At 51.9% G+C, this 15,342-nt stretch overlaps 1 protein-coding gene across 1 annotated transcript; it reads right to left on the bottom strand.

The window, feature by feature from the left end:
• Positions 1 to 11,182: 11,182 nt before the first annotated feature.
• LOC104832370 (aquaporin-5-like) lies at positions 11,183 to 14,330 on the bottom strand. Its single transcript, XM_010568504.1, has 4 exons — positions 13,886 to 14,330; positions 12,305 to 12,469; positions 11,954 to 12,037; positions 11,183 to 11,368 (listed from the first exon to the last, which is right to left on the bottom strand). The coding sequence occupies exons 1-4, from the start codon at positions 14,246 to 14,248 to the stop codon at positions 11,183 to 11,185; spliced, it is 798 nt and encodes a 265-aa protein (XP_010566806.1). The 5' UTR covers positions 14,249 to 14,330.
• Positions 14,331 to 15,342: the final 1,012 nt, after the last annotated feature.

Raw genomic sequence — 15,342 nt, 5'->3', positions numbered from 1 at the left:
TAAGGAATTGCTATGGTTCAGTGCTCGGGGGACTAAATGTGCCCTTTTCACAGGTGCATGGTCAATGGGCAGAGAAAAGCAAGTCTTAGAAAGCTGAAGCTCTTCACAAGAAGAGATGAGGGTTCCACATCCCGATTTCTCCGCCACTTACTGTCTTCTCCTCCTGGGACCTTTCTTCTCGTGGTTGGGTAACTATTATTATTCTACTGAAGAGATTTCTGTAATTATTGTCACTGTCAAAATATGGCTGGTGTTCAGGGGACACTCATCTTGAAGAGCCTTTTAATTAGGGCCAATAGTGGCCTTATGAGAAAGCCTGACATCAGAGGAGGAAGGTAGGAGATTAATTAGCTCAACCTTCAGAGGAGAGGTCCAAATCTCCTACCCATCACATGGATAGGATATTTATTAATGACACCAAATTAGCTTGTGGTGACACTGTTTGCGATGTCCCCCTGGCCCAGGAAGGCACACGAGCTATCTGCAGCGGTGGGGGCTCAGGAGAGGAGAAATTCAGCTCAGCCAGCGCAGTGCATGTCGTGTTGCTTCTTGGTTTTCTTAATCGCGGCTCCCAGTGTCGGGATGGGCTGGAGAAATGTCCTACAAGACACTTTCTCCACTGTCCACAGGTGATTTTCACTGGCCCTCTGGGACGTGATGGTGTCCCCTTTCCAAGTGTCCTCTGTGGTCTTCCTCCTTCCACCTGGGTTATGTTGCTGGTGGTTCTCCCGCACTGGAGGACCTCACCATGGGGGCATGAACCCGTGTTTTAAAATGCAGATCTGGTTTTTGTCCTATTTTATTACTTGGAGAGGATTTTATGGACAGCAGGTGGCAGGCTTCCTCCGCCTGCCCTTCCTCTGCCTCACAGCCTCCTCCTCCTCGCTCGGTTCCTCTCCGAACACCGGGTCTGTCCCTCCAAGGACTGAAGTGATGTGATGTCCTTCTCTCTGGGGATGGAAGACCCCAGGCTGGGGGACGCTGTCGGTGGCAGCACGGCGATGCCACAGCCCAGTTGAGTGGGTTTTGATTCAAATCCTCACTCCGTGTGCATCCTTGGAGAAGTGCCTTTGAGGCCACGTGAGCATCCTGCGCTGAGGGAGCCTGGACCAAAGCAGCTGATAAGGGAAAACTCCTGGACTGTCCTCCGTGTCCACTGACCCTTGGATAAATTCATCCATATCCCACCCAACCTTGGTCTCTGCAAGCATGGCGAGAGGCAGGAGGAGCTGGGCTGCTCCGATGGGGACGGTGGGATGTGGCCTTGCTGGGCTGTCCGAAATCAGGCTGGAAACAAGACGAGTTTATGCTTAAGCCTGCTCTTAAATTATAACGCAACCCTGCCGAGGCTCATTCTGCCACCAGCCAGCTCCTGCTTTGGGGCTCGGTTTCCCTGCCTGGTGCGATGGGGGTCAGGCTGGCATACCTGGATGCCTCCACGCAACAGCCTGAGGCAACCACAAAATCACCATCAATACATCAAACCGCTCCAATACTACTGTCCTGTAGCTGCAGGTGCAGTCAAACCAAGTGATGGTTAATTTTGGAGAGGTTTACTGCAAGCAAGGAGGAGTAAAGGCTTTGACTTCATTTTCTTGGAACCTCTGCAAAGAGATCTTCGTTTCCTTCAGAGGTGCATTTCAGCAAGAGAGCAGGGGATGGAAAAACCTTCCCCTGTGTGTCCACCCCAACCACAGTTCTGAGCTTGGTGCCCCAGGAATCCATGCTCTCCACTCTTGTTTTCCCCATTGCTGAAGGTGTTTGTGGCCTCCTCCCTCCCCGCCGCAATGGAAGGCCATTTTATATCCCCGCGTCAGAGCGTGCTGCCTCTCGGTGGCAGTGGCTACTGCCGAGAGAGAACTGGGCAAAGACAGACCTTCTCAGGTCAGTGGTTTAACCTGAAACACCTCCTTCAGGGTGATGCTGAGTGCACGGTTTCAGTTTCAGCATTGTTGGGGCTTTTTTTCCTGTGTGTTGCTTTACAGGTGTTTAAAAGCAAAGGGAGGGCCGTTAAAGAAAGATATTCTGCATTCCCAGGGAGGTATTTTGGCAGCTCTGAAGGGACATGGATTATTTTCCTGCCTCTTTTCCCCTTTGTGCATGCTTTTTTAGGCAGGAAACAGTATCTGCCTTTGATGCTGCAGAGTTGAGGGCCTGCAGCCTCCTGGCTTGTGCTCATGGCTGATCCTTGATGCCAGGGAAGAAGAGTGTGGTGGGATGTAGAGATAGCGCTGAGCTACACGGCAGGCTGTGACGAGCTCATTTGGAGCCATAAGCCCTTAGGACTAGGGGTCAACGCCGGGTAGCCCTTCCCAAAATCAAGCTCAGGCTGTATCTACTTGGTGGTGGATCTCCATTATTGATGAATCTATTATTTTTCTCCCTTTGCTGTTAACAAAGCAGAAGGAAACGGGGTGAGCTCCCTCTTGCCCCCGACTCCCATCGCTCTCCTGTCCCCAGGTACCCTTCATGAGCACTAAAAGTCCACGAGACACGCACGGGAAGGCAAGTTGTTGGGTGCCAAAGGCATGCTTCCCATGTGGGAAACTTGAACATGAGCCTGGAGAAGTGGAAGTGGCTTCATCAGCCGGTGGCTGGATGAGAAACCAGCTTGCACCCATGCCAGGCTGGGAGATGGGTGAGCTAATGGGGAATTACAGGCAAAATGCATTGGGGTCAAGTATGGGGCTCTCACATTTGGGATCTGGACACCTGGTGGGTGTCCAGCTGCGGTGTCACTGTTGCAAGAGTGTCCCTGCTCCTCCTCATAGTGGGAGCCGCTGGTCATCGGGAATCACGTGAAGGTCAGATTAGAGGCTCAGTCCTTTCACCTGGGTTAACTAGTGCATTTTGCATCCTTTGGCTAAAACCCCAGCCATCAGCCTCAGCAGGTGGAGCAGGACCTGGGACACAGGGCTGAGTGAGCCCTTGCTGCCTGCAAAGCCTGGTGCTCCAATCCTCCGTGGTCTCAATCCTGCAATCCTGCCGTCCCTCCTCGGTCTTCAGTCCCTGTGGGCTCTCAGCATGATGCTCTGCAGTGAAAAGTGGGTACTTCCCTTTCACTTTTGGAGGAAAGTGGTTGCTGTGAGCTGTGCCAGGTGCTATTAGGTGGTTTTGAGCAAGGTGTAGGTGCACTGAGCAGGATCCGTCCCTCGGGGCACCCTGGCCCTGCACCAAGGAATTGCTGGTTTGTACTGGGGCCCTGCAGGAGCTGAACTGGGGCAGCTCTGGGCAAGCAAAGCTGCGAGTATATGGGGAGCTCCTGGGGTGATACTCATGGGTTTGGGTGGCTGTGGGAAGGTTTGGCTCAATACCTTGGTGGTTACGTGCCTGAAGCCTGCCAAAATCCTGATTTAGGGTTAGGGTGGTTTTTTTTAATTGCCCTTCTCTATTTGAGACAAAGGGAGATGGTGGTTAATGGTTTATTTCTGCTAAATGCCTCCTTGGCTTTGAAATGTGGAAAACTTTGTCAAGTTTCTTTTTTTACCTTCCTCTTCTTTCTGCCCATAATGGTCTAAAAATCTTACAGACCCTAAGGAGACAAGTTACCATTGTGCACAGGCTAAAAAGTCCTCAGCAGAGTCTGGAGCAAATGTGGCAGAGGTTTTAATTTCACCCTCTTGATTTCTATGGGCCCTTAGCAGGCTTGTGTGTGATTAAATAACCCTTGACTCTTTAACGTTGCAAAAAAATCCCCTATTAGAGACCTTCTTTGGCTGTTTACAATGGCTTTTAGTTTAGCAGCAATCATTGTTAACTGGCTGATGAAACCTGATCATACCATAAATCAAAACTTCTTCACATTCAAATGCAACAATTAATCCTGGGTGTGTTGGTGCAATTAGATGACCAATTATGCCTCAAGATTCACTTGCTTGTTTATATAGAGAAGCCGTGTTTGCTCAGCCGGGGATGTTTGGCTATGGTTTTCAATCTACCCCAGGGGATGTCAAATGATAAACTCGGGGAGCTGCACCCTGCTGCAGCTGCAGAATTCAGACCCTTTGGCCTCAGATCCTTCACCTGGAAACTGAACATTCGTCCGCCTGCTTGCACTGACTGTTTTTTGGCTAACTTGAATTGCCTGAGCTCTCCTTTTTGCAAGATGTTAGTGCGGAATTTATTCTTGCAATGCTCAAGCCAGGAGGATTTTGAGCCCCACCAGATTGGGGCAGGGGTTGCCTTCAGACCTGCAGCTCCCGTGCCCAGGTAGAAACACTCCTACCAGTTTTGGGTACCCGATCTGACCGCTCTGATCTAGCTTTGAGGCTGTAGGGCCGGTGCTAAATAGCAATGGCACAAGCTGAAAACCCAGCAGCTAATCTGCTGGGGGATGTTTGCTCCTGACGATCCTGGTGCTGCGGGATGTCTCATTTACAGATCGTCTCGGAGCATGCCTTGCTGGGGGTGGATGCGCTCTGTGGTGGGGAAGAGTCTTATTAATGCCACAAAGCGTTATCTTATTTGAACCGCTGAAAAGTTGGGGTGGCTGCTGGAGCAAAGGTGTGTTCTTCAGATGCATTGCTGTTTCCATGAAAAAAAAAAAAGACTATTTGGGGGTTGAATGATGCAGAAGGGATGAGTAAACTCAAGCACAGGCTCTCATTCTTGTAGGGATGCTGCCTGCAGAGAGGGAGAGCTGAGCTCTGCCGGTTAATGACATTCAGCTGCAGTTTTTAGCGCAAAACCCAAAGCAAAATCCCAACACAATGTGGCAGAAATCCAGGACAAAGACGTATAGATAAAAAGCCTGCTGATGTCACTAGTGCTAGTAGGTGCATATTTACACACTCCACTTAAATGAAGGTTTTATCCACTGATTAACTGTTCTTACAGGATTTCTTTGTGAAACATCCATAGATGTTTTCTTATCTACTTGGAACAAAATCAGCTGATAGCGTTTTATATCCCTTTCCCTTATGATGGTGATTGGTGCTGATAACTGCTATTATAATTCCTATGGACTCTGATCTCTAAGTGGGGGGCAACGGCTCTCGGCGAGAAAGCAATTGGCTGTTTTTCTAAGTAGCTTAGAAAATAAGGAATTTTTTAAAAGAGTGGAGAAAGGGCTTGTTTTCTCTAGCTGATGCTGCTTTGGCAGGAAAACGGCTGCTCTGTCACCAAACGAATACAGCTCCCGGGAATGAGGGAAAAATCCCAACTGTTAAATGTTGCAAGAATTGTTGGGGAAGGGGAATTGGTTTTTCCTTATTTGTGCCTTTTTTAAAAAGGCAAATCGTGCAGGACATTTTAAGTTTGTTTTCATCCTTTTTTTTCCAGCCTGCACAAGAGGGCATTATATCAACCTGCAGCTGCACCTTGCTTGTGGGCAAAAGAGCTCTTGCTGTCTTGCCAAACAGGATTAATGTCAAACCAGCAGAGAAGGTCCTGTATCCTGGAGGACACATGCCAGAGGATTTGTTTTATTTTGTTGGTTAGCGGTTATTTTTTAGGTGTTGTTTCTGAGCTGAACCTGTTCCTAGATCCTGTGCCCAGCCCTGCAGTTTTGCCGCATGGGAAGGGTCCTTGAGGACTTGCCCTCCCTTGCTCCTGTGCATCCTGATGCTGGTTGAAGGCAACGAGCTTGGGGTCCTCATGTTTTGGAGTAAACCAGCCCAAATCCTGAGCGTGCATCTCCCCTGGGTGGGAGCTCGGACAGTTCAGAGACCTCTGCTAGCTGTGGTTTAACAAAGCTGTGCTTGATCCCCTCCTTGCTTGCTAAGTCCTTGCATTCTCCTTGCTCTTGGCGGCTGTGCCTGGGAAACCCTCCCGGCTCCGGAGCTGACCTTTCCCAACAAAGCACCTTTGTCAGGCAGACCTCAGGGCTGTGGGGTTGCTTTTTTATTTTCCCTTCTTTACTTATTACTCTTTTTTTTTTATTGATGTCACCGCCCAGCAGCACAAGGATCCATTATATGAGCCGCCGTTGGACTTTGCTTGTTTGCAGGAGGGTGATTAAGAACAAACGGGCAGCGGCAGGCCGTATCCTGGAAAGCGGAGGCCGAAAGTTTGAGCAAGAGGAAACTTGGCAGCAGAAACCCAGCCCCGATCCAGCCGGTGCTGAGCCTGCAGTCCCCATGTGCCGGGGAGAGTGGGAACCTTTTTTTCACATGGGGTGCTGTGGCTCTCTTTGGAGAAGGGTAGGTGGAAGCAAAGTGGGTTTTTTTTTTCCCCTCAGGTGGACATGATGAGGGTTTTCCTGGTCCCCTGTCTGTTCTCCATGGAGCATCCCAGCAGAGGGCAGCAAGAGATGCCCTGGGCACCCATTGCTCTCCCATGGGTGCTGCTCCAGAGCACCCATGCTTGGTGTCAGGGCAGGCCAACCCCTGTCCCCTTCTGGTCTCCCACCTTGGGGCACCTGCTAATAACTCCCAACTCTGCTGGGCTTTAAAGAGTCATTTTGGAGGCTGTAGGAGTGTGTTGAGGTGGGAACAGAGACACCACGCAGATCGACGCTTGCTCTCCCTGGTCTCTGGACATCCCCCCTTCTCTTTAATCCCACGGTTTATTTGGGGGCAAGACTCATTTTACCCTGTATTTCCATGCGCTATGGTGCTGTGTCTCCCCACGTCTGCCCATGCACGCAGCAGGGTCTGGGTGCACTGCAGCGACGCTGAAGCAAGGACCAAGCGGGGCACTGGTGGCTTCAGGCTCGCGTGAGCACGGCAGCTTGTCCCAGCGGTGCCTGTTGCTGGTGGGTGCCAAAGCCTGACCCGACGTGCTGCTGCATTCAACCCCAAATCATGCGTGACACGAGCCAGCGAGCAAAATACAAATTATGGCGGCTGATCTTCAGGCGGAGGCTGATGCCTTTTGACAACAGGAAGGGTGGCTGTTGGCCTTTAACGGCTGCGTGAGCTGTTTCCTGGCTCGTAACAAATTGGTACCGCAACAACTATAGGCTGGGCAGAGGCTGAGTAGGAGGGGGAAGACTCGGTGCTTGCGCTCAAGAGGAGGTGGGTGCTGACACAGTCTATACCATGACTAACGTCAACACCCATGCCAGCCTCTGCCATGTCTCTGCACAGAGGTTTCTCCTCTCTCGGCAGCGTTTCTGCCCATCAGCCCTGGGCGATGCACTGGAAACTTCTTTATTTGCAAGCCTTGCACATCTCCCGGGCGGTGTAGAGCTACGTGCAGAGGGAGGACATCTCTACTTTGGCTTCTTTGTGGCTCACGTTGCTCCTGAGTTGGTCCCTGGCTGCTTGGGGAAGCTCTAGCAAAGCGGTGGAAATCCTCCTGGAGTGGGGTTTGCTTCCCTGCGTTGCTTGGACTTTTCAGCAGCACTGGGTGGGTTGCAATACCCCTCTGCAAAGCTTTTCCACCTTCCCTGGTGTTTGCCTGGGTTTCTTTTTGTTGGTTTTCAACAAGCAGGACTGGGCACCGCTCTACTTTGTTCTCCAGGTGAAACAGCCTCGTGCTTTTCGTGTGAAGTCAGAAACCGCGGCTTTAAGCAAAGCACTTAAGGTTGCAAAATAGTCTGAGCTGGTAGCAGGGTAGAAGGGATGTGCTCCCAAACTGTGGAGCATTATCCCTTCTTGCTCAGGGGCAGAGTGATGGAGAGAGCTGGGCCTGACCCTTTGCAAGGGACTGAAGGAAAGAGGCACCTGCAACCCATTGAAAAAAATCTTTGTTTAATTGAGATATTGCCACTGGGTCTTGCTTCTTCTCAAGCACCTCGTTCCTTCCCCTGTCTCTACAACGGCCCAGCCAACTTGTGTTTTGGGGATTTTAAATGATACACCAACAGAGCTGCTAGACACCTTCCTTAAATAGACTGAAAGCCCTTGGATGTGTAAAAAGATATAAGGTTTCTAGATCGTTACAACATGTGAAAATAGTTGGGTTTTCTTCTCTGCCAGGAAAAAAAAAAAGGAAATTTTTAAAGCTGTGCAGTAATTACCTGCTAATGGAAAAGATACTAAAGAATGAGAACTAGTCTGTGAAATCCTCTTAGCGCAAAGACATTGCTAGTAGGCATGTCTAGGAAAAAACTGCATCCATTCCCCCCTATTCTTAATTATGGCAAATAGGTACAAGAATTGTACACTGGGGTGCTTTGGTGTAATAGTTTCACCTGGCGACATACCTCCAAAATAGGAAAAAAATAGCCAGCAATACAAAGCACCAATATAGTTAATTTTTTATGACCAAACCGGTGCTGGATCTGTACAGCCGTAAAGAAGGGTAGGCGGCAGCATGGGTATATGGGATGGAGGTGTGCTGAGACACTGCTTCTGAAATGGAAGCTCCTGTTTCAGGGAAGAAGCTGGAAAATGAGCGTGGTGTAGCTGTGACTGCATTAGTGTGCACTACAGGTAAATCTGGTTTGAATCCAAGGGATTATATCAGCCCTTGTTGCGTCTGCTGAAATAAAAGTACTTTTTCTGTGAAATGGCTATTTCTGCTAAGGGAGTGTTGAAAGGCTGGTGGTTAGCAGTAACAATCTCATTAAAAATGGGGCTGAAGAAGCTTGAATGTTAAAAAAAAATTTCTCTATTTGTTTTTAAGTGCTGCTGTTCTCACTTCTGGGCAGGTGAGAACAGGCAGGAGGACCTCAGGGTTTCCCAGCCACAACCTGGGCTCTGTCCCGGCGAAGGTGAGGTCGCGGCGCTTGCTGGATGCCGGGGTTTGGTCTAGATTAAACGCAACATCTCTGCCCGGATTAAATGCAACACGGACTAACGAGAAGCCGGGTGGGGAAGGTGTGCCAGGGCTCACGCTCGGCTCCAGACCTCTGCTCTGTGTAGGGATGCTGCTGGCTTCACCGGGCTCCAGCCTGCATTTACACCATGGTTTAGGGTCTGCCCCTGCCTTGTCCGTTGGGGAAGGGGGTTAATTGCTTGTGGCCCCCCTTCCCGCCGACGCCAGCCCTGCGTGGAGCCATCCCGCCTGGGTTTTTCGAGCCAGGCCCTGGATGCTTTTTTGTGCTGACGCAAAGTTGCTGCTGCTGCTGCTGCTGCTGCAGGATCCTCTGATTCATCCCCATGGAGGGCTCACACCCAGGCTGGCTTTCTTCTCCTGGTTGTTGATCATACTGGAGGTGCTGGTGTGGGCTGGGCCCCTCCGTGGGATGCTGTGGTGGCCCCCGATTCCCAGTCCGGGATGGGGTGTGGGGTATGCTGGGACTCCTGGATCCCTTCCCGGGTGCGAGGGTGGACGGGGTTTAGAGCAGCAAAGCAAGGGGGATGCCCAGGATCCCCTGTTCTGGGGAGGTCTGAATGCACCCTTTGGGCGCATCTTCAGGGTCGAGGGGTGCAGTGGAAGGAGACTGGGATGCAGGTTTTGGGGACGCTGACCTGCCCCAGCCCCATGTTTCACTGGGGGTTGCTCTGAGAGGGGTGTCTCTGGGATCTGGAGGTGCTTTAATGTGTGTCTGTAGAGCATCTCCCATGGCACATGTGACCATGCTGCCCTTTCCCAATGAGAAAGGGGCTTAATATTCTTTCCCCCTTACAAAAGGGGAAACTGAGGCACAGAAGGGTTGTAGCTCTCAGCCCATGCCTGAGGAGGGGTGAGCTGTGAGTGTTAAGACAGGGCGCAGGATTTCATTTTTAGCTTCCTAGCTCTGCTGCTGATTTATGTGATGCAAACTAAGGGCTTTTCCACCTCCTTTTCTCCTCCTGCTTGTCACTAACCTCTTCTGTTGAGAACTGGGTAGGGGGGGCACAGGAAAATCAGAGACAAGGGTCTGCTGCTACCCAGGCTCATGCAGTGCCACAGCCTGGATTGCAAATCTGCTTAGGTATGCTAAAATACAGGTGATGCTGCCTATCCTCCCTGGTATTGCCATGCAAAGGTGGCATAACCTGTCTGATTGGGATCAAGCTGCATCTGGGATGGGGGAGCTCCCAGGCAAGCATCTCCCACCTCCCTGGGGGTCCACGCTCAGCAGAAACATCATCTTTGCAGCAAGAAGAGGGGCTGCGATGGCGGAACTTTGCACGGGGCTGCATTTAGGGAGCCGGTGGGAGGGACGGCTGGGACGGTGCCAGCGCCCAGTATCCCCATGCCCAGGTTGGGAGCGAGGTGCTTTGGCAGAGGGTTGTGGCAGAACTGGAAGAGCAGGGCTAGAGCAGAAGGTCAGGGCGAAGGTGTGGGTTTGGCACCCAGCGAGGGGGCTGGGGAGTGTTGTGGGTCAGTTTTTTGAGGGCGCCTGTGGAAGTGTCTGGGAGAACTGGTATGGCAGAAAGCCGTGCCTGAGTCAAACGGGCAAAGAACGTGAAGGATTGCTGCTGGTTCCTCCCAGCTCGTGCCAGCCTCGGAGATGGGCTTCACAGTGCCCTGGACTTGGCACCCTGTCGTGAGGTACATCCTGCTCTTGCCCCACTCCAACACCAGTGCCAGTTTATCCTTCTCGGGATTAATGACTATCAACTCCCAAACCATCTGCTCGTGGTACCAGCTGCCATGGGATTTGGGGTCCCAGCACTTGCTCTTGCCCTGGCTCTTTGGGATGGCTTTGCATCCAGGTTAATTAATTTTTGCTCCTAAAATTTGATATCCAAGCAGATTTGTGCCCATGACTTTTTTACAATTTCCTTTATTCACAATAAATAATATACTATATTACAAAGATCTCAACACAAAATCAAAAAAATCACTTTTTTTTTTTCTGCAGCCATGAATAAATAGAACTCACCAGCACCAGTTAATGCATGAAAGAGCATCTATGAGCAGCGTGGGCCCTGTGGCAGAGAGAAAGCTGGGGATTTTGCTGCACCCACATGCCCAAAGCGGTCATTCTTCTTTGCTGGTATCTACGTGGTATTTCCCTCCCCTGGGCAATCAGATGCAGGGGTGAAATCCTGTGTGTGCCAGAATGTGTGGTCTCGGGCCTCTGAAAATTGTGCAAAACTCACACCTAGGAGGGCAGGGATGCAGCCGAGTGGGTGTAAAACCACAGCTGAGAGGCTGCCCTGGGATGAGACTCCTTTGCTGGGCTTAGCTGGCTGCAGTTAAGCTAGGAGAGGTTCTAGTGCTCGCATTCACATAGAGGGATTATATACACAGACACTTCAATACTCCTTTCTTTCTCAATCACAGATGGTCTTTGAGTTATAAGACTTTTGCTTAAGAGTCTACTGTAGCTGGATGTGTTCATTGTCTGGCTTTGGTGCACGCATGAGCCCATGTGTGGGGCTTCCTCCCCTCCTTTTGTCTTGGCTTTTCCCAACTGTTCCTACGGTGGAGTCAACTCCATGGACTTCTTCCTCTCCTCTCTCTGCTCTTCCCACTCCTCCTCTGACTCGTAGGTGCCCTTGATGATGGCAAGCCTATCTGACACGTTCATGCAGTAGGGGACGAGGATGTAGAAGTAGAGCAGAGAGGCCAAGCAAGCCCCGAGGATGGGTCCAACCCAGAACACCTAGAAAGCAACAAGGGAGAGGGTGAGAGCAGGTCTTGGAGGCTGGTGCACCAGGTCCAGGCATCACAGTGGCATCCCTTGCTGCTCCGCATCTCCTAGCCCATGGAGAGATACAAACAGAGTTTCCTGCAGACTTCTTGGGCTGAAATCCCCTCAACCGTTGCTTGCTGAAGACATCAAGCTCCTTAGGAGTGCAAAGATGTGGTGTCCTGGAAAGGAGGCACCAAGCTTGCTCTGCAAGGCTGGGTCTGAGCTTGCAGGCAGTGCTGGGCGAGCCTAGGCTGGGCTTCTCTGTGGGTTTTGTTGACTTCAGATGATGCCCTAGCTCAGCGTGCACCATTGCATGAGGGGTTTACACTTGTCCCCTTGCTGGCTCTGTGCCATGGGGATAACCTTTTCCCCACGCATCAAGGGGGACAACCTTTCTTGTTCTCCAGCCCCCTTCTATCCTTTTGGGCCTGGGATGGGCTCGGAAACACCCAGCCCTGTAATCACCATGGCAATCGCTGCCCTCTCCCCTCGTTGCCTGCATCTGGCCCTGGCAGCTTCTTGGCCAGCCCATCCTGGCATGGTGCTGATGCTCACCCAATGTGCTGGGCTGAACCTCCTCACGATGACCGCAGGCCCAAAGGACCGGGCTGGATTCATGGAGCAGCCGGTGAAGTAGATCTGTCAGTGTGGAAAGGAGACTGGGTTAAGATGCATCGTATTGCTTAGCAGATACGAGCAGCTTTTCAGGAGCAGGGACCAAAACGGCCCCTGATGCTGTCTCTCTTGCAGAGAGGTGGAGGTCCACCCATCATCATGGAGAAGGAGCCCCGATATGTCCTGTGTTGGCTCTCCCAACGCAGCTCCCTCTAGGACCAACCGCACGAGAGTATTTTGGGGACCCCTGTCCTAGCAGGACCCTCTGCCCTGTCCTTCCTGGACACTCACCCCCACCAAGTGGCCTACAGCAACGGAGAGGCCAATGGACAGTGCTGGGGACCCCACGTTGCCATTCCTCCGGTTGTCCGTGGACGCAAAGATGCAGGCGGCCAGCTGGAAGGTGAGGATGATCTCCACCACAAGGGCCTGGCCTGGGGTCGTGTTGTTGTTGAGCTGCGAACCATTGAAAGCAACAATAATTAACCACCCTTGGGGCTAAGCATCACCAGGAGGGCTCGTAGGTGCTTTGCTGGTGGATTTGGGTTGCAAAGCCATGCTCGAGAAGCCCCCCCTCAGGTCCCCTGCCCAGCCCTGGGGCACAAGGTGCTGTGCTGGCCACTGCTTGCGCTCACTGCTCCTTTCCTTGAAAGGGAAGAAATTATCTTTCTTTGTGTTTAATGCTCCAAAATCTGTCTCTCCCCCGGGGCTCTCCATATCTCTCTCCTTGCTTGTCTCTGCAACACTCAGTGCTTTCCCACCAAATCTCATGCTGATTTGTCCCTTTTTTCCACCCCTTGATCCTTGCAAGCTGTCATATCCTGACTCTTCTCCCCTCCACTTTGTGCAGCACCTCCCCACGAGGCTGGGGAGCAGCCGGCAGCCGCTGCGGAGGGTCGTGGGATGAAGGGTGAGGGTTGGGGTGAAGGTTGGGGTGCAGCCATGGGGGTAAGACAGGCTGTTGTTGTCCCAGTACCTCTGTGCTAACCACTGGGGACTGTCAGATGGACTCGACCCCACTGGGCATGGGAAGGGCAAAGCGACCCAAATCATCACAGCCTGTTTTTTTTTTTTTAGCTAAAGCTGACTGGTTTGGGACATGGAGCATGTGGGAATAAGATGCATAGCAGCACCTCATCCTAGCAATCGAACCCTCTGCAACGTGTCTGTGCTGCTCTGAGGGGTCCAAACCTGGCCGTGGTTGGAGCAGTAGCTCCACCGCTCCCATTTCAGGTGGTTTCCCAGCACTTCCCCAAGGGTTTGAGACATGCTCCTCGTCCCCGCTTATCTCAGAGGGTTCCACTGCCTCCCCTCCTCCTCCAAGAGCAGCCCCTGCTGCTCACAGCCGCTCCGCACCCTCCCGTGTATTGCTCCTTCTTCAGCTCTTCTCCACCACCTCTCTCCATCCACCTCCATTTCCCAGCTTCCCCCAGTGCACTGGCTACAGTGGGCTTCTGCTCCCCCTGCCCACACTGGTGTGACTGTGCTCCGCTCCTTGCCCTCCCCCCTCCGAACTGGCGCAGCTCCTATCCCAGCACTGATCTCCAGGTGGAGAGGCTGCAGTCAAGAACATCTCAATGGTGCAGGTGACTCATTCAGGCCCTTAGGATAAAGGAAGCACTTATTAAAGGAGGAAAAAAAACATACCATTCATTACCCCACACAATAAAGCTGTCATGTCAATACTCTGCTGGCTGTGTCGGTGTTTGCTCCTAACCCATTCCCATCCCTCTGTGCATGCAGGATGATGTGCCAAGACCAACCATCCTTATGGATTTGGCTCTCCGGGTTGGTGCTGGCACCAGCTCCTTGCTCAGAGGGAAAGGAAAGCCCGCACGGCAAGGTGAACTATCTCCAGGTAGGGAGACTTACCGCGTTGATGGCCAGGTTGCCACGGGTATTGACCGGTGTCACGCCATAGAGGATGCCAGCCCCAGCGATGGCCCCGACCAGTTGGGCGATCACGTAGAAGAGTGTCCGGAGGAAGGAGATCTGGTTCCCGACAAAGAAGGCGATGGTCACCGCTGGGTTGATGTGGGCTCCGCTGATGTGGCCAAACGCCTGCACCAACGTACCGATGGCCAGGCCAAATGCCAGCGCGATCTGAAGGATGCTGGGGAGGGCGGACGGCCACTTCAGGGCTGAGCCGAGGCCGATGAAGACGAAGATGAGCGTGGAGATAAACTCAACAAAGACGGATCGAGCAAAGGCCAGGGTTAATATTTCCTTCTTCATGGTGGGAGCGGGTGGAGGGCGGCTAGGAAGGAAGAAAGTTTAGGCTTCCTCTGTCTCCAGGCTCTTCTGTCTGCACCCAGTTGTAGGGCCATACCTATCTATATATGCAAGAGCAGCAGGGAGCTGTGTTACAAGGCGGTGGGTGGAGCCAGGGAATTAGCCAGTCCTCCCAAATTATCATGTGAAACTGGAAAAGTTTCCATCTGAAAATAACTTCGGAGCCTCTTGGTGAACCAGTGACTCAGATATTGGTGGCATTTCTTTCTCCTTCCCTCTGCAAACAAAGAGCCCCTATAGGGTGTCTCTGTGGTCGTTAGATAACGCAGTTGCATAACGATGCTGTGCTCCCTCCTCTGCTTTTCCCTTTTACTACCTCTCGCCAGGTTCTGGGTGTTTCGTTAGCAGAGGTGTAGTTAATATTGCCTTCCTCCGTGTACTTGCAGACTGGAGAGGGCTGTATTTTTGTTTGAAAAGTCTTGTTGCTGGTGTCAGGCTGGAGGAGCTCTCCTGGGGCCGGGCTCCCGGTGCATTCGATTTACACGGGATGTTGAAATGTAGAGAAAAGTTAAGTACCTGGAGCTGCTCCCAGGCTGTCAAGACAGTTCAAGTCCAGGAAACAAGTGGCTTGCAATTGTCCTGCAATTGCAGGAGCAGGGCAGGGTTTGGGGCATGCTTTGCCTAGCTGGGGAGCCCTAGAGAAGCCGGGGCTTCTTCGAGGTGCCTGCATGGAGGCTGAATGCCATGGAGTAAATTGGATAAAGCAGGCTGATCGCTGCAGAGCCTGGCTGTGGACATCTTTGATGCCTTTCTGCTTTGCTGCTCCTTACAGAGCATCTGGTGTGGGTTGGCAGTTGGGGGGTGCTCGCTGCCTGTAGCCAGGGAGGGTATATCCTACCCCTGTCATCTCAGGACTTTTTCTTTTCTTTTTGCCTTTCAAGATATTGCTCAATGAGGTCAATGATTTTGCTCTTGGGAATGCCAGCATAAAGCCACAGGCTTTGCATGGACACGAGCCATGTTTACATGTCTCCTTTCATGTTCCCATGGTGCTGCTTTCCATCCTAAATCTGTCCAGCTGCAAATCCTTGGTTGGC

Source organism: Haliaeetus leucocephalus, unplaced genomic scaffold (assembly GCF_000737465.1).
Source record: "Haliaeetus leucocephalus isolate CR32 unplaced genomic scaffold, Haliaeetus_leucocephalus-4.0 Scaffold246, whole genome shotgun sequence".
Classification (NCBI taxonomy): Eukaryota; Metazoa; Chordata; class Aves; order Accipitriformes; family Accipitridae; genus Haliaeetus; species Haliaeetus leucocephalus.
Note: the sequence above shows the minus strand (reverse complement) of the source record. Positions and strands in the feature narration are given on the sequence as shown.